Source organism: Aythya ferina, assembly GCF_964211825.1.
Source record: "Aythya ferina genome assembly, chromosome: Z".
In the NCBI taxonomy this organism is placed as follows: Eukaryota; Metazoa; Chordata; class Aves; order Anseriformes; family Anatidae; genus Aythya; species Aythya ferina.
Window position 1 is genome coordinate 4737092 of NC_140299.1, and position 26780 is coordinate 4763871.

A 26780-nucleotide genomic window follows, 5' to 3' on the forward strand; every position below is an offset into this window, starting at 1 on the left:
CTGAAAGTTACTAGGAGAAAGAGGGCTAACAGAAAGACACAGTCAGAGAAATAAGAATGATGCCATCACATCAGGTTTGTCCCCTTAGGAAATCAGTCTAAAATGTGGGATGATTTCAGTATTAAGAAATTTGTTTGCTGCGCTAGAGAATATCCTCACTCTATCTGGCATGCCTTTCTTAGATGATGTTGCGCACATCATTTCAATCAAATGAATATGACTTCAATTATGAAATGCAGTAGAGTTGAGCTATGGCAACTAGAGCTGCAGTAACTAGGGTTTGGGTTTTAAAAACACATAAAATACTATTTAATGTGAAGAACTCTGAAAACATGGGTCCTATGGGACTCAAGTAGGACAGTGAACTGGGGCAGAATCATGATCTGAATTTTTCTGGCAGACATTTAACAAAAACATCTGGGTTGCTAAAGTTGTATTTGGCTGAAACTTAGAAGCCAACAATCTGGAAAATTTTCAAGGATTCTGGAAATAAATTAAAAAAAAATAAAAAATGTTTACTTTTAAAAGCTCACTATCTGAGTGAAACTGCAGTCTTCAATAAGGTATCAAGAATCTTTGGGTTCTGAACTTTTTGACTGCTCAATTGCTATCTTTCAATTTCCAGTGATTTCTCAAGGTAATATGATTGGTAATAGAATTGTAGAGTAAGAAAATGATTTAGGTTGGAGAAGATCTTCATCTAGTCCAACCAACAACCTGACCTACCAAGTCCCATCACATCTTATCACACCACAAGCCCTTGAAGAAAAACATTCTTTAGAACCATAGAAACCATTCTACATCATAGTTTGCTAGTGAGACTGGAACTGGCAGCAGCCATGTTGCAATCAGTCACAACAGCAGCACCAGCAACAGAATGTCTTAACGATCTGCTGGACTAAAAATCATAATCTTCCTAGTTCTTACCATAGCCTAGAGCTGACCAAGTTATAAACACATTCCCAGTCCTCTGTCTTCCTCCTACTTCTCTCATACTTTCCACGCCCATGAGCCATTTAAAGTTAATTCTATCCCCAGACAGTTACTGCTAATCATCTGACTAGGGGTAACAGCTAAGAGGTGCATATTTACACTGAAATTATTCTAAGAACACATTTTTACAAACTTCTTGTAGATACACATACAGTACTTGCTGGTTTCCCATTCCTGTTCTGAAGCCAAGGACAGTCATAGTTTTTGAGAATCTTACTGTATTCATAATAACTTTTTTTTTCTTTTTTTTTTTTTCTTTTTTTCTTTTTTTTGTTATTTTCTTGGTTGCTGTTGGAAAGAGGTAAGAAGATAACTAAGTGAAAGAGACCTATTACTAACAGCAAGACATGCTTGTTTTGTGCCACCTTGTCTTCTGGAAAGCTGTAGGATCCAGTTCTTGTTGGACTGCATTAAGCAAATCACCTCAATCTTAAGGTAAGTACATATGGTCGATTAAATACAGAGCATGTTTTCATTACTTATCACTTGGAAGTGAAGCTTTATGTAAAAGAGGCAAGCAAATAAGATGAGGTCAGAAGGCCATGGTAGATCAGTATTTACAGGTAATCTTCAATAATGTGCAAGATACATACTTCAGTGCTGGTACAGCTTTTGAGAACTATATTATGTATTATCAATTTTTGTGACCATAATAAAAATGCTTGTTCTTTCTAAAATGAGTCATTATACTGAATTATTATTATGATTATTATGACTATTATGATTATTATGATTATTATTATTTTATTTGAAATAAAGTTTGTGAGACACTTTACAACATCAGTTAGATAATGCTGCAAACTTTTCAGCAAAGACATGTTTCCTTTTTAGGGCATGGATATATATATTACAGCTCAAAAACAAACATGATTAGTATTTAAACTTAGATCTGGATTCTGGTTTCAGAAAAGGGGTGACAACAGTTGACAATCTTTCCCCTTTCTTGTATCAAGTTACTATGTTTTAGTGTTGTACCTGTCAGGAACCCAACAGAAAATAATTGATGTTGCAGAAACAGCACGATACCGTAACAGTGAGCAACAGCAAAATCTACAAGAAAATTAATTATTTTGTTTCCAGAGCAAGGTTTGATTAGCATGTGGTATGAACTACCTCGGGCTATACATGGAACAATGAGCATTAACCAAGAACCACTGCTCATTAAATAAGCACTGTCCATTCTAAATTAGCCAAATGTCCTGTGGAAAAAGCAGCTTGTGATTGATGTAATTAGATATTGTATTGTAAGGTGCATAAACATGCACAGTGTGAGCAAATTCAGGCACACAAACTGAGCTCTAGCATGTCTGGACATGAGCACTTAAGTTTGCAAGACCTGCTAAAAATCTTTAGTGCAGATGTTGTTTATATTCTGAGAACAGTATAAGGAGGTTTCCTGATTAGTTTCTATGAAGACAGGACCTCATTCTAAAAATACAGCTGAAAATAATACAGAGAACCCAGGTAAACTGTTGGACATTTGCAACTCTTTACAGCTCTTGCAATCTAATTGGAAAAGTCAAAAGTACTACCTGGATCTTTAAGAGTACAAAGTTCAGAACAACTCAAATCTCCCTGTTCAAGAGGTTGGTAAGAGTCAGAAATATAATGTAGGTAACAGAATCACAGAATCACCACATCATCTAGGTTGGAAGAGACCTCCAAGATCATTGAGTCCAACCTCTGACCTAACACTAACAAGTCCTCCACTAAACCATATCACTAAGCTCTATGTCTAAACATCTTCTAAAGACCTCCAGGGATGGTGACTCCACCACTTCCCTGAGCAGCCCGTTCCAATGTCTAACAACCCTTTCGGTAAAGAAGCTCTTTCTAATATCCAACCTAAAACTCCCCTGGCACAACTTTAGCCCATTTCCCCTCGTCCTGTCACCAGGCACATGGGAGAAAGAACCCCCACCTCACTACAACCTTCTTTAAGGTAATGTAGAGTGGGATAAGGTCTCCCCTGACCCTCCACTTTTCCAAGCTTAACAATCCCAGCTCCTTCAGCTGCTCCTCATGAGACTTGTTCTCCAGACACCTCACCAGCTTCATTGCCCTTCTCTGGACTCGTTCAAGCACCTCAATGTCCTTAAACATCATACTGAAGTACTGGACATTCTTTGAAAATATAGTAGTGAAAAATATTTTCTGTCTGCTGCTTATGAAAATGGAACAGCAAACAAACAAACTCATTTTCTGCGATTTCTTACTGAGTTACATAAAAGGTACTTTTTTCCTAAAAGTCTCTCCCTCTCTTTTTTTTTTTTTTTTCCTTTTCAGCCATTCTCATGTTGTCTTGAATTAAATATAAAATGTTTCAGAAGACTTTCCCTTCCCTTCCCTTCCCTTCCCTTCCCTTCCCTTCCCTTCCCTTCCCTTCCCTTCCCTTCCCTTCCCTTCCCTTCCCTTCCCTTCCCTTCCCTTCCCTTCCCTTCCCTTCCCTTCCCTTCCCTTCCCTTCCCTTCCCTTCCCTTCCCTTCCCTTCCCTTCCCTTCCCTTCCCTTCCCTTCCCTTCCCTTCCCTTCCCTTCCCTTCCCTTCCCTTCCCTTCCCTTCCCTTCCCTTCCCTTCCCTTCCCTTCCCTTCCCTTCCCTTCCCTTCCCTTCTCCTCCTCCTCCCCCCCCCAAATTATCTGCATAAAATTAAAACTCAATCTAGAGTTCTTCATGTGCTTAAGAATTAGAATCTCTAACAGGACCAGAGACTGAGAAGTGATGCATACCATATTAAGCACAAATTCAGTGGAGCAGAATTGTAGTGGTAGATTCCCCTTTTGGCTTCTCAGCCACTGCTTGCGTCACTTCATTATTAATGTTTTCATCCTTGTTTTTCCTACAGTGCAAAACAACATCTTTTCCTTCCTTCTTTCATTCTCCTTTTCCTCTGTTTCTGAATTAGGTTACAATAGAATATTGTCCAAATTCAGGTTTTATCTTATATCCAAACTGCATTTCAAAAATTTTTACCCATTTAATGAGAGTAAATCTTAGTTTCCACATTATTTCTGGTACATATGTAAATCACTTGGATGCATAAATGTACAGGAAGTTAATTAACTGATTATAGTGGGAGGAAATAGTCATAGAAGCAATAGAGAAAAATTACTGCATTTCTGAAAGCATTGAAGAATGGAACTCTTCTCTCTCCATTTGGCAGACTCATACAGAATAAAAACAAAGATCTCTAGACTGGTCTCTTAAAGGCATGTACTTCACTCTTAATAGTACTGATGTAGAAATAATTTATTGTTGCTATACAATGCTATATTTAGTTAAATGAAAACATGTCTCATAAATGCTTTTAACTGCTTGTTTTTCATCTACAGTTTCCACTTACTTCTGTGATTGTGCCAGAAGCTCCATCCTACCCTAAAAAAAAAAAAAAATAAAATAAAATAAAATTTACTGACACTGTATTTCAGCTTTTTTACTTCATGTGTTTCTCTTCCCATTGTGTTGAGGATACATCACTCAGAATGGAGTACAAGACGTAAGACTATAATATCAGAATTTCAACAAATTTTTGGGAGTACCTGATTTTTAAAAACTATGCTAGTCATGACATAATATTCATTTACATACTTAAAACACATAAGCCTTAAAGGTCTGACTTCCACCAGAACTTTCATATGTGATGAAGACACCCACTAACTACAGAATATGTAGAGTCATGCAGTTACTTCCAGATCCAGACTTTTATTTGTTGTTTGTTTTTGTGTTTTTAAATAATAATAATAATAATAATAGCAACAATAATAAAATCCTCTTCAGAATCTCTCTCCTTCCCTCTCTTTTATTTACTTCCCTCTCTTTTATTTACTTCACTTTCCTAAGTTTTATCAATTACTTCACTTTCCTAAGTTTTATCCATTTCTTATTGCAAGTGCATTCAAGTTTTAACAATAAGTGTTGCAAGATTTTTACATTTAAACTACAAATGTTAATAGTAATATGTTTTCTTAATTGAACCATGCAATCCCTGAAGTCCAGACAAAAACTAGAATGTGGTATATAATACATTAATTGTCCTTGGTAAATCCCTCAGTTGTGCAAAGGCTTTAGTCTAAGCTTCAGAGAATTTTTCCAATGTTTGAACATCAAAATATTGAACCTCCCCTGGAGTGAAGTGCTTGTACGTATAATGTTAAGTTGCCAGAGATACAATATGAAAACATTGCTTGGGAGGAAGGTGAGAAAGAAGTCTTCCATCCTTAGTGGATTATTACAGTTATGTTGTGTATTTCATGACTCAGTACATCATCATATTGGACAAAAGTCAGTGGATAAAAGTAATTTTCTTCCTTTAAAGCACTGTTAATAATGTTTCTTAGGATATTTCTGCAAGAGCACAGGAAATACTTGAACCTGAGTTATGATTATTTATTGTATTATTATTATTATTATTATTATTATTATTATTATTATTATTATTATTATTATTATTATTATTATTATTATTATTTTAGTGGAGCTCTCCTACTTCTGCTTTTCTGGAAGGCAATAACTCTTTCTAGATGTCTTGGTCTGGCATGAGGCATGTCTGGAGACTTGGTCCAAAGCAGGTGAGCAAGGTGAAGAAACGAATTGGGTGCTTGACTTCGGGTAAGTGTTCTTGAGTATGGCAAGAAAAGTAAACATTTTACAGGAAGTCCTTCTTATTGTTCTAAGATTTCAAAAAGTGTTCTTGGTCATAAATGTAAGTTAAGCAGTGATTTCAAGGTTTGAATTTTAGATTAAAGCTAATAAATATGAGGCTAGGTGTGGTTTAAGCAACTAAATCCCTGTTCTAGCATAGTCCTTATGTTTATTAATTAGGTAATAATAACATTAAACACACACAATAAAAACACTACAGCAGCAACAACAACAACCAAAAACAAAAACACAAAAACATAAAAGGTCTGTCTGTTAATTAAGACTGAGACTTCCAAGGAAGTCTGGATGAATTAAGTATGAAATTCAAATTAATTCAAGCTTTTAAATACCATAATACTGTTCTATAGTCTCAGCCTAATTCCCTAGTGATACCTTTTTCTTTATTTCATTTATACTTTAAAAACCAAAGCTAAGTAAAATGCAAAAGAGATTCCTGACATAAATAAGGTTCTGATTCTGTTTCCAGTTTTCAACATTGTTGGTATCAAACCCTTTTTTTTTTTTTTTTTTTTTGGTAGCTAAGGCTCCAGGATTTTTTCAATCCAAGTATACTTGCATTCATGGACTTTCCAAAGTGTCTGAAATCAACAATCAGCTGGCTGGTGTATCAGCTAGAGGGTGATTCAGTTCCTTAAATCTTTATATCTATTGCCATTTATGTGTTACCAGGAATTCTGTAGTATCTGCTGTTTCCACATGAGACTGACAAATATGTTCCAGAAAACCTACAGCATTCTTCAACAGAAACTGGAGGTCATGCTAAAGTATCCCATGTAGCACTGGACATTACTGTGAGTGCAGACAAATTTAGTCTCAGCCCAGGGAGGATCGATGAGTCTGTAAGGCCTAGTAGGTAGCAGGATGAGTCTTTGGGTTATAAATCCAGGCTTATGGGTGTACGTAGCACACAGAGATGTTTCTTTATGCACCTAAGGAGTGTCAAAGGCTGAGAGATGAGACATGAAGGGCTGCTAACCCGTTTCTACTGTCTTATTGCAAATGGAGGCAGAGCTAACTGAAGTGGAAATTAAGCAGAGTGCAACTGCCTAAATCCCTTTTTAGACTGCACTGAAGTTGTTTCAGCTTTAAAGGTGTTGGATGCTCTGCACTTTCCCCAAATCAGGGACCTCCACCTGTATTCGCACTGAGGTTTTATTCTATAAGTGTAGCTGGAGGGCTTGATTTTCACTGATGCCGAGATTAATTAATGTCTGTAGTTTGGCACCTGGCAACTGCAGAACTCAATTCTAGATACTACTTCTGAAAATGTGAAACTGTCTTTAAGCCCCAGGGAAACATTTCACAGAGATAGAAAGGGCTGTTTCAACAGCTTCACCTCATACATATAAATCACAGTTTTAACAGTTTTATTTGTAATTGTTGGTTGACTCTTTATTGGATATTGTTTAGTATAACTTTTTTTTTTTTTTTTTTTTTTTTTTTTTTTTTTTTTTTTTTTGAGGGAGAGGATTAGGATTTCCTCACACCTAGGGTAGGGGATCTGAGGAAAGATGACAGTTCATTTGCAGGTGGGGGCCCTTTTTCAGCCCCATATGCCTGTTTCAGGCCTGTCTGCTTTGGGAAGCGTATAGGCTGCGTCGCTTAGCAACCACCCTCCCTTCCCTCTGCGTGGCAGGAGGGTGCGCTGCGCATGCATAAGCACTGACAGTCTGCTTTGCAGGCCACAGAAGGCCCTGTTGTGATACAGCTAGATTATACGCAGAGATATTTTGCTGATGATCAATCCACTGCGACTCAGTGCAGGCAAAATGTCAGGCAGCTCCTTTTAGTGTTCTGTCTCTGAGGTGGAAGCATGCGGGATCATTGTATTTCATATGCTGCAAAACTTAAGGGAGTATTACTAGGACAGTGAGTCTTTAGTGGAAGTTTTTACTGAAAAGCTATTTGCAAACTCTATAAAGTTTTGCTGAAGTGTCCATGATGGTTCTCAGAACAGAAGGAAATGTGAAGAATGTACAGTCACAAAAAAGGGAAAAAGGGAGAGTCATTATTGTCTGGGACTGAACTGAAAGATAGTCACTTAACCAGTTAATAAATAAATAAATAAATAAATAAATAAATAACAGAGGCTTCACATTATGTTTTTTTTTTTTCCCCTCTGGCCAATTGTCAGAAAAGTACATGAAGAAGCAGTGAGGTGGTTGCATACATTTCTGTGGTACCTACATGGGTGTGTGCTAGTCATCTGATGATGGGTCTAAGACGTACACTAGATGGTGCTTGCACAACACAGGGAGCAAAAAGTGTGTCTGTTTCAGGATGTGTCAGCAACTCAACGCTCCACCTCCTCAAGTATTTTCTGGGATGTGCATGCTGTTCTATTAAGCAGAGTCATGTATTAAATATAGAAAGTTCATGAGTGGTGTAAAAAGATGGTTATTCATTATTTCATTGACCAGTGCAATGAAGAAATAATTGGCATATTTGCATATATGTTTATATATGCTAATGCACACACACAGTCTTGGCAGCTCCAAGTTTCAAAAGACAGAAAAGTGGTATTGTGAAACCTTTCCTATAGTGCTTTGTAAAGCTACACATGCACAGAAATTAGATGAAAGGAAAGGCTCTTTACAATATGTTTGTACAGCAGCCAACACTGAAGGGGTTTTAACAAATATCTAAAACGGAAAAAGTGTAAGTTTGTATGTTTGTTTGTTTTGTTTTTTTGGGGGGCAGAGGGTGTGTGTGTGTGGAGGGGGGGAATATTTATCTTTCCCATGTCAGAAGATTATTCACAGAGAATAAAAATAAAATAAAATAAAAATCTGAATCCTGAAGCAAATGATCTCTACGTATATAAGGACATGAAACTGTTGGAAAGTGTCCAGAGGAGGGCTACGAAGATGGTGAAAGGCCTGGAGGGGAAGACGTATGAGGAATGGCTGAGGTCACTGGGCCTGTTCAGCCTGGAGAAGAGGAGGCTGAGGGGAGACCTCATCACAGTCTACAACTTCCTCGTAAGGGGGTGTCGAGAGGCAGGAGACCTTTTCTCCATTAACACCAGTGACAGGACCCGCGGGAACGGGGTTAAGCTGAGGCAGGGGAGATTTAGGCTTGACGTCAGGAGGGGGTTCTTCACAGAGAGGGTGGTTGCACACTGGAACAGGCTCCCCAGGGAAGTGGTCACTGCACCGAGCCTGTCTGAATTTAAGAAGAGATTGGACTGTGCACTTAGTCACATGGTCTGAACTTTTGGGTAGACCTGTGCGGTGTCAAGAGTTGGACTTGATGATCCTTAAGGGTCCCTTCCAACTCAGGATATTCTATGATTCTATGATTCTATGATTCTATATATATTGTATTAAAAAGCTTTTATGTACCTTTAGGACATCTAAGAAACTAAAAGGAAGAAAACCTGAACCAATAATTGTTATAAACATTAATAATGTCCCCTCGCAGTCTTTTTTTCTCCAGGCTGAACAGAGCCAGAAGTCTCAGCCTTTCTTCATAGGGAAGATGCTCCAGGCCCTCATCTTTATGACCCTCCAATGGACTCTTTCTGGGAAATCTCTGTCTTTTTTGCAACAGGGAGCCCAGAACTGGATCTGCTGGCCACACTCCTTCCATGGATTAAAAGGAATGTGACCAGCAGGTCAAGGGAGGTGATCTGCCCCCTCTACTCTGCCCTGGTCAGTCGTCACCTGAAGTACTGTGCCCAGTTCTGGGCTCCCCGGTACAAAAAAAGACAGGGATCTCCTGGAAAAAGTCCAGCGGAGGGCCACAAAGATGATATGGGGCTTAGAACATCTTCCCTATGAGGAAAGACTGAGTAACCTGGTTCTGTTCAGCCTTGAGAAGAGAAGACTGAGAGGGGGTCTTATCAATGTTTACAAATATCTTAAGTGTGGGAGACAGAGAGATTTGGCCAACCTCTTTTCAGTGGTTTGTGGGGACAGGACAAGAAGTAATGGTCACAAAATGGATCACAGAAAGTTCCGCACCAATATACGAAAGAACTTTTTCATGGTGAGGGTGGCAGAGCACTGGAACAGGCTGCCCAGGAAGGTTGATGAGTCTCCTTGTCTGGAGATATTCAAGGCCTGTCTGGATGCCTACCTGGGCAGCCTGCTCTAAAGAACCTGCTTTGGCAGGGGGGTTGGACCCAATGATCTCTTGAGGTCCCTTCCAACCCCTTAAATTCTGTGATTCTGTGATACTTTCATGTGGTCCATATATTTGTATATATCATCAAAGGATGTCTCAGATTTCATTCAAATTTATAATAATAACAATCATCATCATCATCTTCACAAACTATTGACAGTAATTCAATGTCAAAATATATGCTCACAATATCCTAGCTCATCTAGGATTAATAACCTAACACAGTATACCATATATTTATTATTGGTCTAGTGTTCTTAAATTCAAGATGCTGGAACAGTTTATAATAGTTTAACAACCCAGTTAAACACATTTAATTCTAAATTCACTTAAGGATCTTGTTTATTTCAGTCATGTCTGGAGGCTTGTATACCTGGAAAGTGGTTTTAAATCAAATGTAATTACTTTTAATGGATGCACATTCTGAGCACAGATGAATTTTGGACAGAGAAAGAGAAGTGGATAGCAGGGCTGAGAGGAGGGAGGACTGACAGGAAAAAGAGAGAAGTTGAGCCAGATGTACATGGATTAGTGCCAACATCTGAACCCAAACATCCCAGATCAAATTGTGCTGCCAAAACATACATAAAAGCTGAAAAAATAGTTCATTGGACTCCAGGTGTTTGTAAAAAGAGTGGTGGTGGGAAGCTATTTTATATGTTTTATTGAATGGGATAGGATATAAAGAAGGTTGGAGAAGTGGATTTGATTGCTCATGGAAGTCTTGTGCAGGTACATACCAAGGCCAAGTTGCTAAAGGTGTAACAGAAGCAGATAAGCATAAACAATATTAGTCAGTGTGTTTCCAGTTCTCAGGACTAGATAGGCATTTCATTCAGCTGTGTTTGGACAATAGCTTGCAATGATTCCTTGGCCTTCCAATTTTTATATTTCTGAACTTCAAGAAACTTCACTGGCTTCAGTTTGAAGGAAGTACATGTTTTTAAGGGGAGGCAAGACGTCCAAGCAGCCCATTGTGGGGCAGGGTCATGCCAGACTATGCTTGCATCTAAATTTTGTTATTTAGAAAAGCAACTACACCTGTTTCCCATTTATGCAGCAGTTGGTCTCCAAAGTTGGCTGCTACCATTCTGAATCCAGGAGGAGTCAGATGCCAGGTGCTGGTTTTGCAGCTCTGTTGCACCAGAATTTAGCTCGGCTTATTTTATGCTGTAGTGGTTCTAGTTACAGGCAGCTCTGCTTTCTCATTCTGTTTTCCTTCAGTCCTCCTATCTGCCAGCCCCTTTCCTCCCCCTTACATGTTCTTAGTCCAGACTGGTAGACAGACATGTAAAATGGGTAAAATCCAGAAGTATCTCAGTAGAGTCAGCTCTTTCCCAGACAAGCAGGAAGGTCAAGAGGAGAAGAGAAATATATTTGCAAAGTTAGGGCTTAGAGTTTTGTATGGGGGTGGCTAGTGGGGAGAAGTCAGGGAGGAGGGACAGGGAGAAGGTACATCAGGAGTTTTCGTGATTCAAATCTATTAAGTGTATCACGTTAGTCATAGGAGAAAACTGCCTTGCAGTTGGAGCCAAGGTGTCTGGACCATCTGAGCTGGCATCTCCTTCACATCATTGTAGCCTGATAGATAAATCAGCAGATAAATAGATCTTACCCCAGAAAAACAGACACACCCGTGTATTACGCAAGACACATTGAATTAGCATTCCCTTGTCTGTGTCCGACAGAGGGTGAGAGCTCATATCCTGCAGCAGGGCAGTTAAAATAATCGATGAGTGCATGTTCAATCCGAAGGAAGATGGAGGGGGGGGAAGGGGGAGAGAAGGGACGAAGAGAGGGAGGGTGTGGTGGTTGGGAGGGGGGGATGGGAAGTGGGAAAGGTGCTGATTTCAGCCCTGTAGCGTCAGGATTGCGTCAATTTGGGTTTCAACCACGTCTTCAGTCTCGGAGCAGAGCTACTCAGAAAAGCCAAAACAGGAAGGGGGTTGCAAATCAGTGTGCAAAGGGGAGGACCGAAGCTTCCCCTCCCCCCTCTCCTCCAGCCCCCTCTCATCCTCCTCCTCCTCCTCCACCGCTCGTGTCTCCAGGTTTTATTTTCCGATTTTTTTTTTATTTTATTATTTTTTAAAAACACGTTGGAAAAGCCGGCTGCCCGGGTGGTTTGAGAGACAGGGCTCCGGGCAGGTTTCTGGACACCGGGGGTGAGGCTCAGGCTCCAGCACCGTGGACAGCATCCCCAGGTCCGGCGACAGCATCTCCTGCACCGCGGGCATCATTCCCAGCTCCGCGGGCAGCACACACCGCCAACATGGCTCCGATCGCGGCCAGTCGCCAGCACTTCGGTAAGCGCATCCCCGTCCCGGCAGAGGGGCTAGGGTCTGCTGGGGGCTGCTCCCTTCCCCAGGAGCAGAGCATGCAGGGAGGCTCTGTTGAGCCACCCCAGCGCCTCACCGCCCGCGGCGTGTTGGGAGGAACCTTATTTTCCCTAGTTCTGTTCGATTCCAGAAGTTGGGGAAATTTGCTTTCTTGCCCTTCTATCCCTCTCTCTTCCTTTCCCCCTGCCCGTTCCCCACACTAAATCACTGGGGGAGATGGAGAGGTTTGACTGGGTGCATTTTTGGATGAGGTTGTTTTCTCTGTCTCAGTTGAAGTAGCATGGCTTTGGACTTAAATGATGTAAATACATCTTGTGCCACAGATAAAATCTTTGTCATTCTTGAAATAATTGTCATTCTTCTTTTCTTGTCATAGAGGAAGACTTGTCAACCTTTAGTTAAAGTCAAATGTAGTCCTGTAAAGAACATTGCTAGGAGGATGAAAGTACAGGATCCCAGTGTTTTTGGCTAAACAGCTCTGTCTTGATTAATCTGTGTTCACTGAGAATAGCAATGGTAACAATGAACTTTTGAGTTGTGTCATTTTTACATATTGAATAACTGTGATAAAGGAAGTTTCAGAAAAAGTCATAATATGCACTTATGGAACAGGTAACTAAATAGCTTTACTCAGAAAAGCTGTGAGTAGAAATGTTTCTGAACTCTGCTTTACAAATATTGACTCTAGCCTGGATGTTATTTGCTTTAGCAGTGGTTTAATTCAGGGATCATTCCACTGACTTAAGTGAAGTTACTCCAGATTTGCATCACATAACTGAAACAATAATTTCTCCCAGGATCAATAAGTGATATTTCCTATTAATACACTGCTTTGAATGATAACTAACTCATTTAAATTATGACAACAGCAAGAAATTCATGTTGTAATATAATTAGCTATAAATATAAAAACATTTTAGTTACCGTTCCCTCTTCTTTCCTACCTGCCCCACCCACTTGATTTCTCTAGCTATGCTTGTGACATCATCCTCATCTAATTACTTATTTAAGTCAGCTAATTAATATTTTAAATACTAAATTGATTCTACCACTGCTTTCAGTAGTTGTAGAATAAAAATATAGCATCATTTTCATTAATATAAAATGTTTGTGTCATCTCTTGAAAAAGTATTGAAAATGTGAAAATCTTTCTTAAAAGCTATTTAAAATATTCTAATTAATTTTCAATTACTCCTTACTTTCTATCTTTATGCCATGTACATTTAAATTTCTGCAGCCCAGGGAATTCTTGTAACTCAGAGCCACGTGTTTAATTTGGAAAAAAATAGGTTTTGATTATGTATATATCTTTCAGTTCTTTCATTAAATCCTTATGATTAAGTACGTAGATTGATACAGTTTGTAGGTAAAGGTGAAGTGGCATGAGTATTGTCAGAAGCAATTAATAGCCAGGCTTGATTCCTTCTGTGCTGGAACATGATGTCCTACTTTGTTGCGTTACTATTGTTTTTTTTTGTTTGTTTGTTTGTTTTTTTGACTCATCGCACTGAAAAGCAAAGTTATTGTGTTAGCACATCTATTTGTCCAGCTTTTACCTAGATGAACCTGATTTAGTAATTCATAGAGGGGGATAGTTTTGCAAATAATTAGCAGATCCTCCTGGATGTGAATTAGAGGAACCAGAACTGTTACACAATTGCTTTTATGCATAAACAATGTCATTCCATTAATATTCTACTGGTCTCCATTGTTGCAGAGAATAAAGATTAAGCTCTTATTGTTATATTGTGGGAGTTTTAAACTCACTTAGTAGTGTTACTTATGGGCAAAATTGGATTTCCAATTAGTTGTGCTCATTTGCCCTTTCGATGAATCCTTGTGAAGGGCTAATGATACTCTATATGTAACTAATGTATCCACATGACAATTGAGGTTGGAAGGCTTGCTCAGTTTTCTCTTCATTCAGTATTTTACTATAGGATTCATATTAAGCTAGAGGAGAATTCAGTTTTTATGTTTTTCTTATATGCTGCTAAAAAGTAGTCACCCTTCCTGTAAACTCCCCATGGCTTTGATTCATAATGTTTTAAATTGAAAGGTATCACTTAAGCAATTTTTTCAGCTTTGGACTCACGTGTGACTGCCCAGTGTCACATCCATCTGTGTAATACACATGGAATATAATTATCCTAAATATATCCTTTTTTATATCCTAAATATAACATGGTAGTCTTTTTCCAGCAAAGTACTGAAAATCCCATTGAAATGAAACTGTTGAGTGTTCTAACTTTTAACCAGTAAACTTTTTTTTTTTTTTTTTTTTTTTCAAGAGATACCTTGCAGTTATGGGATTAGACCATAAGAATGGGTTAATTGAGTGTACAAAGTGTTCTAGGAAGTGGTGTGAAAAGCAGATGCTGTATCTATAAGTAACACATACTTCAGAATCGGTATTACCTAACCAATAAAGCTACATAAATTCAAAGATGAAACCTGAAATAGTTTTACTCACTGACATATAAACACAGAAACTACACCTAGAGGGATGAGATAGTCGAGCTATCACTTATGATTATATACTTATTATTATATCACTTATGATTATTGCTGTTAGGATGAGAACAGCATTTTCCTTCCAGACACCCAATATTTGGAAAAATACTAACATAGAAATTGTCTTTGTATGGGATTGCACATTCACGCCTGCAGGTGGCGAGCGATATGTACAATGCAAAGCACTTTCAGTCCATTGACTCTGCTGCTATAACCATCCCGTATCAGTTTATTTTGCTAAATTCTTACTTTATTAAATATCACACAGAGTCCAAGGCATTGCTGTTTATGTGCTTGTTGCTGTTTATTTAATTTGCAGATGAAATTCCTACAGTGGTTGGGATCTTTAGTGCATTTGGCCTTGTCTTCTCTGTCTCCCTTTTTGCTTGGATCTGCTGCCAGCGCAAATCTTCCAAATCCAATAAGACCCCTCCATATAAATTTGTCCATGTTCTGAAGGGAGTTGATATTTATCCTGAGAATCTCAACAGTAAGAAGAAGTTTGGAGCAGATGATAAAAGTGAAGCAAAGAACAAATCGGCAATGCCTAAGAATTCTCTCCATCTAGACCTGGAGAAGAAAGATCTAAACGGCAATTTCCCCAAAACAACCTCTAAAATGCAGAGCTCTCCAAATCTTGAAAATGTGTCTCCAAAACAATTTTCAGAAAGGAAGAAAGATTCAGTATCCCCTGATAGCTTAAAGTCCATCACATCCTTGTCATCTGAAGAAAAACAAGACAAGCTAGGAACTCTTTTTTTCTCTTTAGAGTACAACTTTGAGAAAAAGGCATTTGTAGTGAACATCAAGGAAGCACGTGGTCTGCCAGCAATGGATGAACAGTCAATGACTTCTGATCCTTACATCAAAATGACAATTCTGCCTGAGAAAAAGCACAAGGTGAAAACCAGAGTGCTGAGAAAAACCTTAGATCCAGCTTTTGATGAGACTTTCACATTCTATGGGATCCCCTACAGCCAAATTCAAGACTTAACACTTCACTTTATGATCTTGAGCTTTGACAGGTTTTCCAGAGATGATGTCATTGGAGAAGTCCTCATCCCCCTTGCAGGAATTGAATTGTCAGAAGGAAGGATGCTAATGGACAGAGAGATCATCAAAAGAAATGTTAGGGTAACATATTTCTTATTTAAAATTTAGAAGTGTTGTACTAGTTTTAGCTATGATTCTTGTGCAATGTTGCTAGAGAAAGAGAAGAGTACAAGTTTACCATATGAGCTATTGAGATGTTTCCATAGTGGCAGCATAAGGAAGTAGCTATACAAATGAAATCAAAGAACATTACAGGAAAGAATGCAAAGATTTATACATTATTATTATTATTATTATTATTATACTCCTCTTTTCTGTTTGAAATCATATTTTCTCAAAGTATATTGAAATCGATGCAAATCTTTCACTTCATCTCCAGGGGTTGATAAGCAAGTTCTTAAAGAATACAGGTAGTCTTTATTGAAGGAACTGGAACCTCTTTGAGACTCTACTGGTGGTGCAGTAGCACATTCTTTCACTTCAGAGCTGTAACTACCTTTTCTCTCATAACAACCATGGCAGAGGCTGTAGCAATTCTAAGGACTATAAGATATGAGGGAGATGGCAAAGCCCCACTGAAGTCAATGCCAAAGCATATTAACTTCACTAGACTAAAAATATGTAATATCTAAAATACATAAAAATATGTAATATATTTTTTTATAATTTCAGAATGTAAAGACTACAATCATAGCTGAACCACAGAAACGCACATGCCTCACACACAAGTCTTTTAGTCTCTGCTAAGGAAGTGGACTGTATATTGACTTTCAATCTGATTGTTTTCAAAGAACAAGCATGCTGACAAATTAAATAAATGTCTCCCAAACAACACACCTTTAACTAATATTATTTTGATATTCTATCACTATATTACAACTTTAACTACGTCACTGGTATTTTGTTGATAACTTACTAGGTTTTCTGGAACGTAAGGTACTCTTTTTGTTTGTTTCCATTGACTTCTGGTGAACTAAATTACTCCTGCAAATTTAAATCTAATAATGATAGAGAAAATCTTTGATCTCACTTTTATTCCATTTATATTATTTTAGAAAGTGTCATGGATGAGATTTCACTAATTGTTTTTGAATAGCTAATGGCTAAAAAGGTTATACTGAAGATATTTTTGTGAATTACCTTTCATTTTTTATCAACATAGTTTTCACAGAAGTTTTTTTTTTTTCTTTTTTTTTTTTTTTTCCTTAAGATGTTTTTCTTTCACTGAGAATCCCCCTCACACCCCCATAGGATTCCATTTATCATCTGTGAATATAATGATGTCATGTCAACCCATATTTTCATTTATTTATTTATTTACTTATTTACTTTTGTTCAGTCTAATAATCAATGATAAGAAGAGTTATGTAACTGTAGTACAGGGAAGTTATATTTGCTAGGCAAAACAGCATAGCTCCATTAATTATACACTTTTACACCAGTCTGAGATGCACGGTAATTTGACATTTGAGAAATATTAGCTCTAAGTGTTGTCAATATAATTATATAATTGCTCTTAAATAGTCTTTTTTTTTTTTTTTTTTTTTTTTTTTCCTTTTATTTCCTCAGAAATCATCTGGGCGTGGAGAATTACTGATCTCTCTCTGTTATCAGTCTACAACAAATACGCTAACTGTTGTTGTTTTAAAAGCCAGGCATCTACCTAAGTCTGATGTGTCAGGATTATCAGGTAATGGTTTTACTAAGGAATAAGCTCAAAGTATGTACAATAACCAGATAGAAGACAGTTGAAATGTGACATTTCAAATATTAAAAATAGCTGAGAAATGCAGAAAAGCTGTCTGTATTATTTCTAGTCTATTAATTTCATTCATATCTAGGTCAATGCTTTATTTTGCAGGGTATATATTTTAGAAATTTATTCTTCAAACACACTAGAAAAAATATGACATCTGTTAGCACTGGAAGACAATGAGTTTTGTCATTGTCTTGAACAGAACCCATCTGCCATAAGTATGGGATATTGTTTGCAGATACTAAAAGGTTTTATTTATGACAAAAGATCGGTTTACTTACAATCAACATTGAGTGAGATCCTCATTAAGTGAGATCCCCATCTGAGGATCCTCATAGATACTCAAATATTATGGTATATTTCAGCTTAGCATCCAAAAAGGCAACCAGTTACAGCTGTGCTGAATTTGGCCCACTGAGCATTAACACTTATTTGACAAGGTGAAAAGGTGAACTATCCCACTGCTTGGGATAAGCTAAAGATTTTGCAGTCCCTTCTCATGATTTGTGCCATTTTGCATTCAGTGAAACTTTCTTTGAAGTCAATACTAGAATTGCATTTAGATGCACATTAATGCTAGATAACATAATATAATAAAATTTAAAATGCAATATACTAACCACCTGAGAATAAGACAAATACACAAGAACAGTACACAGCAGAGGACTATAAAAAGTGTAGCACATCTGCTATTGAGTCTCTATAAGACTTAACTCTTTCAACACAAAGGATTTTCTTGAAGGAAGAAAAAAGTAGTTTTTGCAACCACTGAATCATAATTACTATAGCCAATAACACAGTCTTTCTGCTTCTCACACCAAGAAATATCGGTGATGAGTTCTCCTAGTAGTCTTAATAAAATTAAGACGAATATTCCAGCCTTATCTATTAGCCAGAAATAACAGTCAGAAATGGTTATTTAAAAATAAATGAACAATGGCATGAATGCTCTGATGGATATCGATTTTGATATTTTTAGCGTTTGTGTAGCATATTCTCATTCCAAAGCTAATGAACATTTTAATTATATAAAACCAATTTTTAAAATGTTTATTATGATGATAGACTATGAAAGTGAAGATCTATTCTATCGTACCTTACTCCTGTCAAACCATTGTCAATCCAAGGTAACAAAAAAATTATTATCTGACCATTTCACTCTGATAGCTTTGGCACAAAATTTCTAAATATGCATCATAGACTACTTCACTTGATAGAAAGGAATTAGCATTGCATCTCTGCACCATTACAATCTGGAAACAGGCACATATTGGCACTGAAATACATGTAAATATAAATGCAAAATAAATGTACTTGAAAGGGACGATTTCTAAAGTGTTCCTTAGAATTTCTCTGAAAAAAAAAAATATAGCCACTGTTGAAGACAACACTGAAAGAATCTTGCAATAGTTGAAAACTTCCAAGGAATGTAAACACTCAGTTACTTAACAGAGATAAAATATGGATATTTTCTCTTCCCTTTTTCAATAGTACAGTACAGACATAAAGCCAAGTACATATCCTATCAAGCCTTACAAGTAAAATTTAATGTTAAATTTGTTCAATAAAAATTTGTGGGAGAAATTTAATCAAGCTAATTGACTATTAAAAAAAAAAAAAAAGCAACTGAAATGAATTACATCCATTCTCTCAGCATGGGATTATTCTCTTGGTTTTGAGGCTTTGCTTTCCATGAGTCTTATTAACACAAATGATTGTAAAAATTGTAAAATGCGTGAAAAGCAGACTTCTGCTACATGTAAATACATAGTGATATATATTTGTCAGAATTCATTACAATTTTGTGTTCTTTCAGACCAGTTTTAGAGGCAGTAGAGATGTAAAGATGAGGGTTAACGGACTACAGGGCAGGACTTATCTCATGGAGGAGACACCAGCATTTGGTTAGATGAATCACACCCTAAACTACTGACTGTCTTGATTACATATTTGGTGGCCATAAAAGCAACTTAAAGAGACTAATTCAGAAGCAAACACATACACACACACACACACAAAAAAAAAAAAAAAAAAAAAAAAAAAATCATCTTTACTAATTTGAAACCAGCCCTCACTGGGACATAATTCTGGTATATTACAAAATTTACCACCCATCAGCTAGATCAAGGAATTTCTAAATGACAGTCCAATAACTTGCCTGTGTTCTTTCTTTTCATTGCAGATCCTTACGTCAAAGTGAACCTGTACCATGCTAAGAAAAGAATTTCTAAAAAGAAAACCCATGTGAAGAAGTGTACCCCCAATGCAGTGTTCAATGAATTGTTTGTCTTTGACATTCCTTGTGAGGGCCTTGATGATATCAGCATTGAATTTCTGGTTTTAGATTCAGATAGAGGGTCAAGAAATGAAGTCATTGGCCAGTTAACCTTGGGATCTTCAGCAGAAGGAACAGGTGGAGAGCACTGGAAGGAAATTTGTGAATATCCTAGGAGACAAATTGCCAAATGGCATATGTTGTGTGATGGTTAGCAGCTCAAAGAGGGGTTGGAACTTGAAAAACTATATACATTTCCATAGGCAAGGAGCAGTTTTCTTTCTTTGCTATGTATAATTACAGGCTTGTAACTACAATACTTTTTTTTTTTTTTTTCTTTTTTTTTCTTTTTTTTGGGGGGGGCAATAAAAACTGGATTGAATTATCAAAATAGAAGGTAACTGAATTTTCACAGTAAATAAAGGATTTTCTGTTTCATTAGGCTTTCACTTAATTTGATTAAATTTATATTCTTCTGTAGTTTACATAGCCTAAAACTTCTGAAGCAGTATAAACTTCAATAAGGACTACATTTTACAAAAAAAAAAAAAAAAAAAAAAAAAAGAAAAAAGAAAAAAAAAGTCACTGGAAACCTTATTAGTACTGTTATACAGGAGAAGATAACCTCATTAAAATATATTGCTAGATCCAAGAACACCAAAAAAAAAGGTGGCTTATTGTGGGAAGGGGTTGAGTCTAAAAGCAATGGGGAGTGAGGGTGAGTAGGAGGGGCATTCCTTTTGCCCCTCTATCAAAAACCTTCTTTTATGAAAATTCAATCATTAGTTGTAATTTTCAGTTACTTATACTTTGATCATCCCAAAGACTGAAAAAATTTTCAGCAATTTGCTTTACATTTCACATCATGTGCAAATAGTTGTTTTATGTGTGGAAATACTCTATAATTATTTACACTTAGATTTTTTAATATGTATATATATAACCTGTTTTGTTACAGTGACCAAAAGATACATTCTATAAATTGTTAAGTTAACATACATTGTCTTGTCAAAAGGGCTCCTTTACGGGTGACTGTACATGTTACAGTAAAGTTAAAATTTGGGATTAAGCACGGCTTGCATTCTTTCTTTAATAAGGATTACACCTTTAGTATTTCATGCCAAGAGAAAGCACTTAAAATGAGATGTGGAAACACAGAGGACACTACTGTCAATTACCTTTCACAATTTATATTTCAAGCCGTTCAGTAATATAAAAAAAAAAAAAAAAAAAAAAAAAAAAAGTTTCTCTTTTTGATTGTTTCATTAAATGGAAAACAAAGAAAATTGTGAGACAGAGTACAAAACCTTATCCAGCTGTTTAGCTTCCTGAGCTGTGAGTTATATCACTACAGTCAATAAGTCTACTCACAAAATACAAAGTTCAATGCATTTTTGAACTTTTGCAGGATAGGGGAAAAAAAAAAAAAAAAAAAAAAAAAAGTCATTATAATCTGTACAGTATTATGTTAGACATACTACTTGAAAAGTGCATTTCACTTAGCTGATATGCATTAATATCCATTACTGATTGTACTGAAAATTGGTGGTGGTAAGAAAAGTTTTATAATTTTGTGCTAGTGTGACATATGTATGCTTAAACTTAAGTTGTGCCAGCCTAGGGGGATAAAAAGTGTTAAAACCCAAGTATATAAACAGGGCATTTAGGCCTGTGAAATTTACTCTTGGTCACACTTCAAGCATTTTTAGGCTGTCTGGACTATAGCACAACTTTAAGATTACTTCCTAAAGTTTGTACACTGATTTCTGATACAGAAGTTTGAAAATACTACTCCTATGTCATTTTTAATTACAATATATATAAAGAAGAATATGATGATGTTAGTTGTTAACTGAAGAATGGTTTAAAAAGTGGAAAATGTTTTTCAGTATTTTTGCATATGTCATTTTGTCACATGTAATTCCACTAAAGTCAATGAAACTATTTGTGAATTAAGGTATTGCTCAATGTGAGTAAAGATAACAGAATGGGCATGCCAGAAAACAGAAAGAAAAAAAAAAAAAAAAGTGTTTTAGTGTTACTAAAAAATGTGTTTCTGTTACTTTCATTAAACAACGGATGCAGGTCTCATTCAAAACTGTTGGGGATTTGTTGATTTTTCCCTGTTCCCATATAGCTAAATTACATTTGCAGTAAAGGACACTGAAATATGAAATATGCAAGTAGAGAAATAGTACTGGAAGAATTCTATTGAGGCTCTTTCAGGTTTTTTGTCAGTAATTTCTCCAGTTTTTGAGAATGTGTTTGATATAACAGCATTTATAAAGTTCTGTAAAAATTCATTTTCAAAATAACATAAACATGCTTTTTATGATAAAGCTCAATGTAAAAAAAAAAAAAAAAAAGCGTATTCTATGTATAAAGGAATCTTTTTTGCTTATTTCTTTAGAAAGCTGATTAACTGCTCAAGAGCTAGAGTTTTCCAACCCAATTATATCAAGTATAATTATATCAAGTACAATTCAAAGACCAAGGTCAAAGATCCAAAGGTCAAGGAAAAGATGCCCACAGGCTTCAGTGTGATTTGAAGTGGAATCATGGAGCAAAACTCTTTTTGTGAGACAACCCAGCACAATGGGACCATAGGCAGGGGGAGACACTCTTTGTTTTAATATGGTCTGGGAGAGTTTAAGGAAGTACCGTGTGGTCGCAATTGTTACCATTTCTAGTAGGGACAGAATTTCATGATTGCACCAAATAGAGTGGGATCACCTGCAATTAAAAAAAAAAAAAAAAAAAAAAAAAAAAAAAAAAAAAAAAAAAAAGAGGTATTGTACATCATCGGCACTGAAAGAACATATTATCTCTAAAAATCAGATGACAGGTGTCATCTGTCTCCAATGGACACAAATTCTGACATCAGGAGAAAAAAAGGCCACCCTTTAATGATGGGCTATGACCATTGTTCATTTTGCATCTAACAAGTTGTCATCAGAATTGTTTAAAGTTTATATAGCAGCCTGAGGGTTAATATTTCTACCAGCTAAATGGCAGTTGTTGATGGGGATAGGGGGTAGGAATGGGAAAGGGAAGCAAATAAATTTTTATTAAATTGGAAACAATGTAAATATTGGTAGTTTTTTTGTTGTTGTTTTGTTTTGCTTTGTTTTGTTTTTAATTTAAAGCAACGTTTAGCTTGGAAAGTTGAGTAAAGAAGGCTTGTAACACATCTGTAAACCAGACAAGGCGGGAGCAAAAGTAGACCTGTCTCTAGATGAGAAATTCTGCTGTTTTATAAAGTATTCAATTCTCATTGTGAATATCTTGAACACTGTTAACAATACTGTATTGTATTAAACATGTAAAAAAATGATGTTTGTCTAAGTAGTTTACAAAAACAATAACTCCTTGAATGGGAGGCTATCCATGTCTGAAATCTGTCGTAACTAAATACCTGATTTGTTATGGTGTTGTAACTTAATAGAAGCTGTTCGAGAGGAAGCATGGTGTATGAGATTTTGTAAGTTATTTGTGCTGGTTCTGTATGTTGTGCCATGTGTGTAAGCCAAGAATAAACTGCTGCTTTTGTCCATCCCATCCCAAAACAATTATCCCACCAATGTGTCTTTTCCAGAGACTTCTGCTACTGTTTGTGCTTACAATCTATTCTGTCATGGTTCTGTCAAAAAACAAACAAACAAAAAAAAAATCTTCCTCTTCTCATAGAGGTGGATCAGAGTTACTTTGCAAAAAATATTACCCAGGCTTATCACATGTTCTTTATTCCTAGATTCCTAGTGTATACTTAGATTTGTCTTGAATTTTACTATATACTCAGGTTAGAACTTGAGATATTGCCCATGTTGGAAAATGTGAGTCCTACAAAATGAGGATGAATTCTAGAATATTAGGTGAAAGAAGTAAAATACAAGTCCTATTACTGTTGGAATCCTGATGACATTCCATTTTGTCTTCCAGAAGGAAAAATGATTCCTTGGACAATCATACCGTAACACCCTTAACTTTTTTTGTAGTCACGTCAGGCACTTTCTCATCAGATGAGATGGATAAAGAACACATTCCTTCAAATGTTACATACAAATGCAAACTTGGTTGCTGTCACCTCTAAGGTTATTAGGGTATTTTACCCACACAAACCTAGATCAAGGGAAGGGAAGGTGGCTACATATGGGATACACATTGCCATTTAGTGAATTCTAGTGTAAACCTACAACCGCTTGCTTGGAATGGATCCCTGATCCTTGTCACATAAATTGATGTGTGAAAACTATGACAGGATCCACTGACAAACAAATGACACAGAACATCTCCTATGGATATAAGTTGGCAAAATCTCCCTGCCAAATCTCCTGTCCCCAAGGGAAAGGTATCAAGTCTGAAGGACTGCTCTTCATTTCTGTGCAGCAACTGTTTTTTTGTTTTGTTTTTCCCCCTGCATTATGCAGTTCTCTTCAAACAATGGTGATTCATGAGTCATATTTCAGACCTTTTCTTCAGGACACATGGAGAACATCTATAGCTTTCTTTGACTATAATGCTGTTGAGCCTCAGGCTTGTATTGAATGTCTCAAGGCTACTGTCCTGATTGCTACTTGTATCTCAAATTGTTGCAAGAGACAAGTCCTCAAGGGAGACCTTACAGATGCCCTCCCCTTTGCAGTAGGTCTGATTCCTAAGGTATAACACTATTCCATAAGCCCCTTGTATTTACATAGTATCATGGATAACAATATGCTGCACACACGGTAGCAATGCATAACAACATAAGCAATACTTCTTTTCCTCAAAAAAGACTCATATATGTTCTGTGTAAACTGCTACCTTTCAGCCTCTGCCCTCTGCTTCATAAGGTCTGAAGCTGCTAAACAGGTCAAGGTGCTCTTACAACTGCTATGACTAGTTTTGCTCTGTTGGTAACTCCTGAACAACAATCTTTATTCAAGAAGTTCTTCTCAATTCTCGTAGGCATTTCCTTAATATCTATTACCTTCTATCACTAAAGAGCAGCTGCAACATGACTTCAGGTCCAGAGGCTTTGAAGCACTAATTATATGTACAGCATGGCAGCATCTTTTAGTTCAGAAGTAAGAATGGAAGACAAGAAGTTGGAGGACTTAGTCTCTTTGTTATACTATTATTATGTTTATATTACTCTACTTTGGCAATTGTGGATTTGAAGTACTTCATACTTAAGCAGAGAATAGCTGGTCATAGAAGCAAAAGCTGTGCTTATACCACCAGTGACACAATCAGGCATTTGCCTGAGTCCACTTCTGCTCGAGCCTTCACGCTACAGCAGCAGGCCTGAAGAGACACCGTGTAGGCCACTTACCTTACCCCTGCCCCCCACACTCTGTAGTCACCCTGATAAACACTGGAACACATGGAACAGCTGTAATAGTTCAAGACCTGGGCAAGCTCCAGCACTATCCTGGAGCCTGGCCTTACAACAGGCACCAAACAGGTCAGCAGATATTTATTTTTTTTTTTTAACATATATATATATTATACATAATATAATATATATAATATATAACATATATTTAACATATATTAACACCACATTTAAACAGCTATAACTTTCTCTCCCCAGGAGAAACTTATCTTCAATAATTACCACACTTCTCTATGCAGACACAAGGTTTAAGCATAGCTGGTTCCAATAAACCACTGGCTCTTAGCGACAATAGCACTTTATTTACTCTGAAGTCACAGGTAGGAGTGTTTTCTTCCCCCTGTTGCCAGACCATGCCGCTTGCAGCTTTTTCTTCTGGGAGCTGCCCTCCACCAAGTGCTAGATGGGCAGTAGCAGTCCCAGACCTCACAGCCAGAGCTCTGTCTGGTTCTCCAACAGGCCAAGGTCAGTAACACAGCTCAGTGTTGCAAAGTCTTTGGCACACAAACACCACTGGTACACAATCTCTGTCCCTGGGGTGCACTGCAGCCTGCCCTTGCTATGCTGTGCAGCTGTGGCCGTTGCAGTGGTGGAGATCCCAGACTTCAGGTCCAGAGGCAAGGTAGTTTGAGTTCATAAACCACCTGTTGTAAAGAGCAGAAAGCTGCCTCATGAAGCTGTGGGGTCTTTCTGTAGGAGGCCTAGAGTGAGATGCTACTGAAGAACAGGTTGGGCCTGACTGGAAATCCTGTTCCCTCTTGTCCTCAGGAAGGAAGATTCATCCATAATTCAGTGGTGTTCCTCTTTAGGTAATCTCTTGTGAGGGCTTTTAAGGGACTGAGCAGTTAGAGGTTGTTGTCTTTTAGTGGACAATGCAGCACAGAGTTTGGTTTGAAGTGAGATGTGCAGGAATGTAAGATAAAAAAAAAAAAAACCTGCAGGCAGTTTCCTGAGGGCTGTGGCTGTGTACAGGGCTAAGGGTGCACTCCATAGCAGCTCTGAGGCATGGGAGTCTGGATTTTCAGTTAATTTGCAGAAATAAATTAGAATAGTGTTTCTGATATAAATAAATTTTGCAGAAAGATCCTTTTTTTTTTTTTTTTTTTTTTTTTTTTTTTTCCCACATAAGAAATACTGCCTTATGAAAGTCTTTTGAAAGTCTTTGATTCTAATGGAAACACTGAATATAGGAAAAAAAAAAAGCATGAAGTCCATGTTGCACAAGGTCAAAATGAACAAAAGAAGAATATAATACCACTGTCTATTGAATCTTTTGAAATTTCTAGAGAAACAGCATGATTTTTAAAAAATATTAATACTATGCCTATTAAGTTCATGTCTGTGTTCTTGTTTTGTTTTGTTTTTCCTAACCAACCAAGGGTACTGTATGATGACAGCAAGATTTAATTTAGGCTTGAAGACAGCCACAGAGATAACTATATATTTTCTCTGACAGTTGCTGTAAATATTTTACATGGCTCTGAAAACATATCTGGTTTTAAGGAAACAAGTATTAAGTGTTTCAGAGTATCAGCAGCAATATTGATTATGTTTCAGTAATACCCTCCAAATGAGATTGCCTTTAGGATGGTATGAATGAAAGTTTCTAGTTGGTTACTAACAGATGGACAGGGAAACCTCCATGTCTGTATCTGAGCTGCCTGTGTATGTTGATTTGTAGGGCAAAT

The 26780-nt window shown here is 37.0% G+C and overlaps 1 protein-coding gene across 2 annotated transcripts; it reads left to right on the top strand.

The window, feature by feature from the left end:
* The first annotated feature begins 11677 nt into the window (after positions 1-11677).
* On the top strand, positions 11678-23281 carry SYT4 (synaptotagmin 4). Of its 2 annotated transcripts, none has more exons than XM_084505369.1 (4): positions 11678-12084; positions 14951-15765; positions 17254-17374; positions 19623-23281. In XM_084505369.1, exons 1-4 carry the CDS (start codon positions 12051-12053, stop codon positions 19928-19930), a joined length of 1278 nt encoding a protein of 425 aa, XP_084361495.1. In that variant the 5' UTR covers positions 11678-12050; the 3' UTR covers positions 19931-23281. The 2 variants fall into 2 exon arrangements, with proteins under 2 accessions (XP_084361495.1, XP_084361496.1); XM_084505370.1 differs by having other exon boundaries at positions 14951-15759.
* Positions 23282-26780: the final 3499 nt, after the last annotated feature.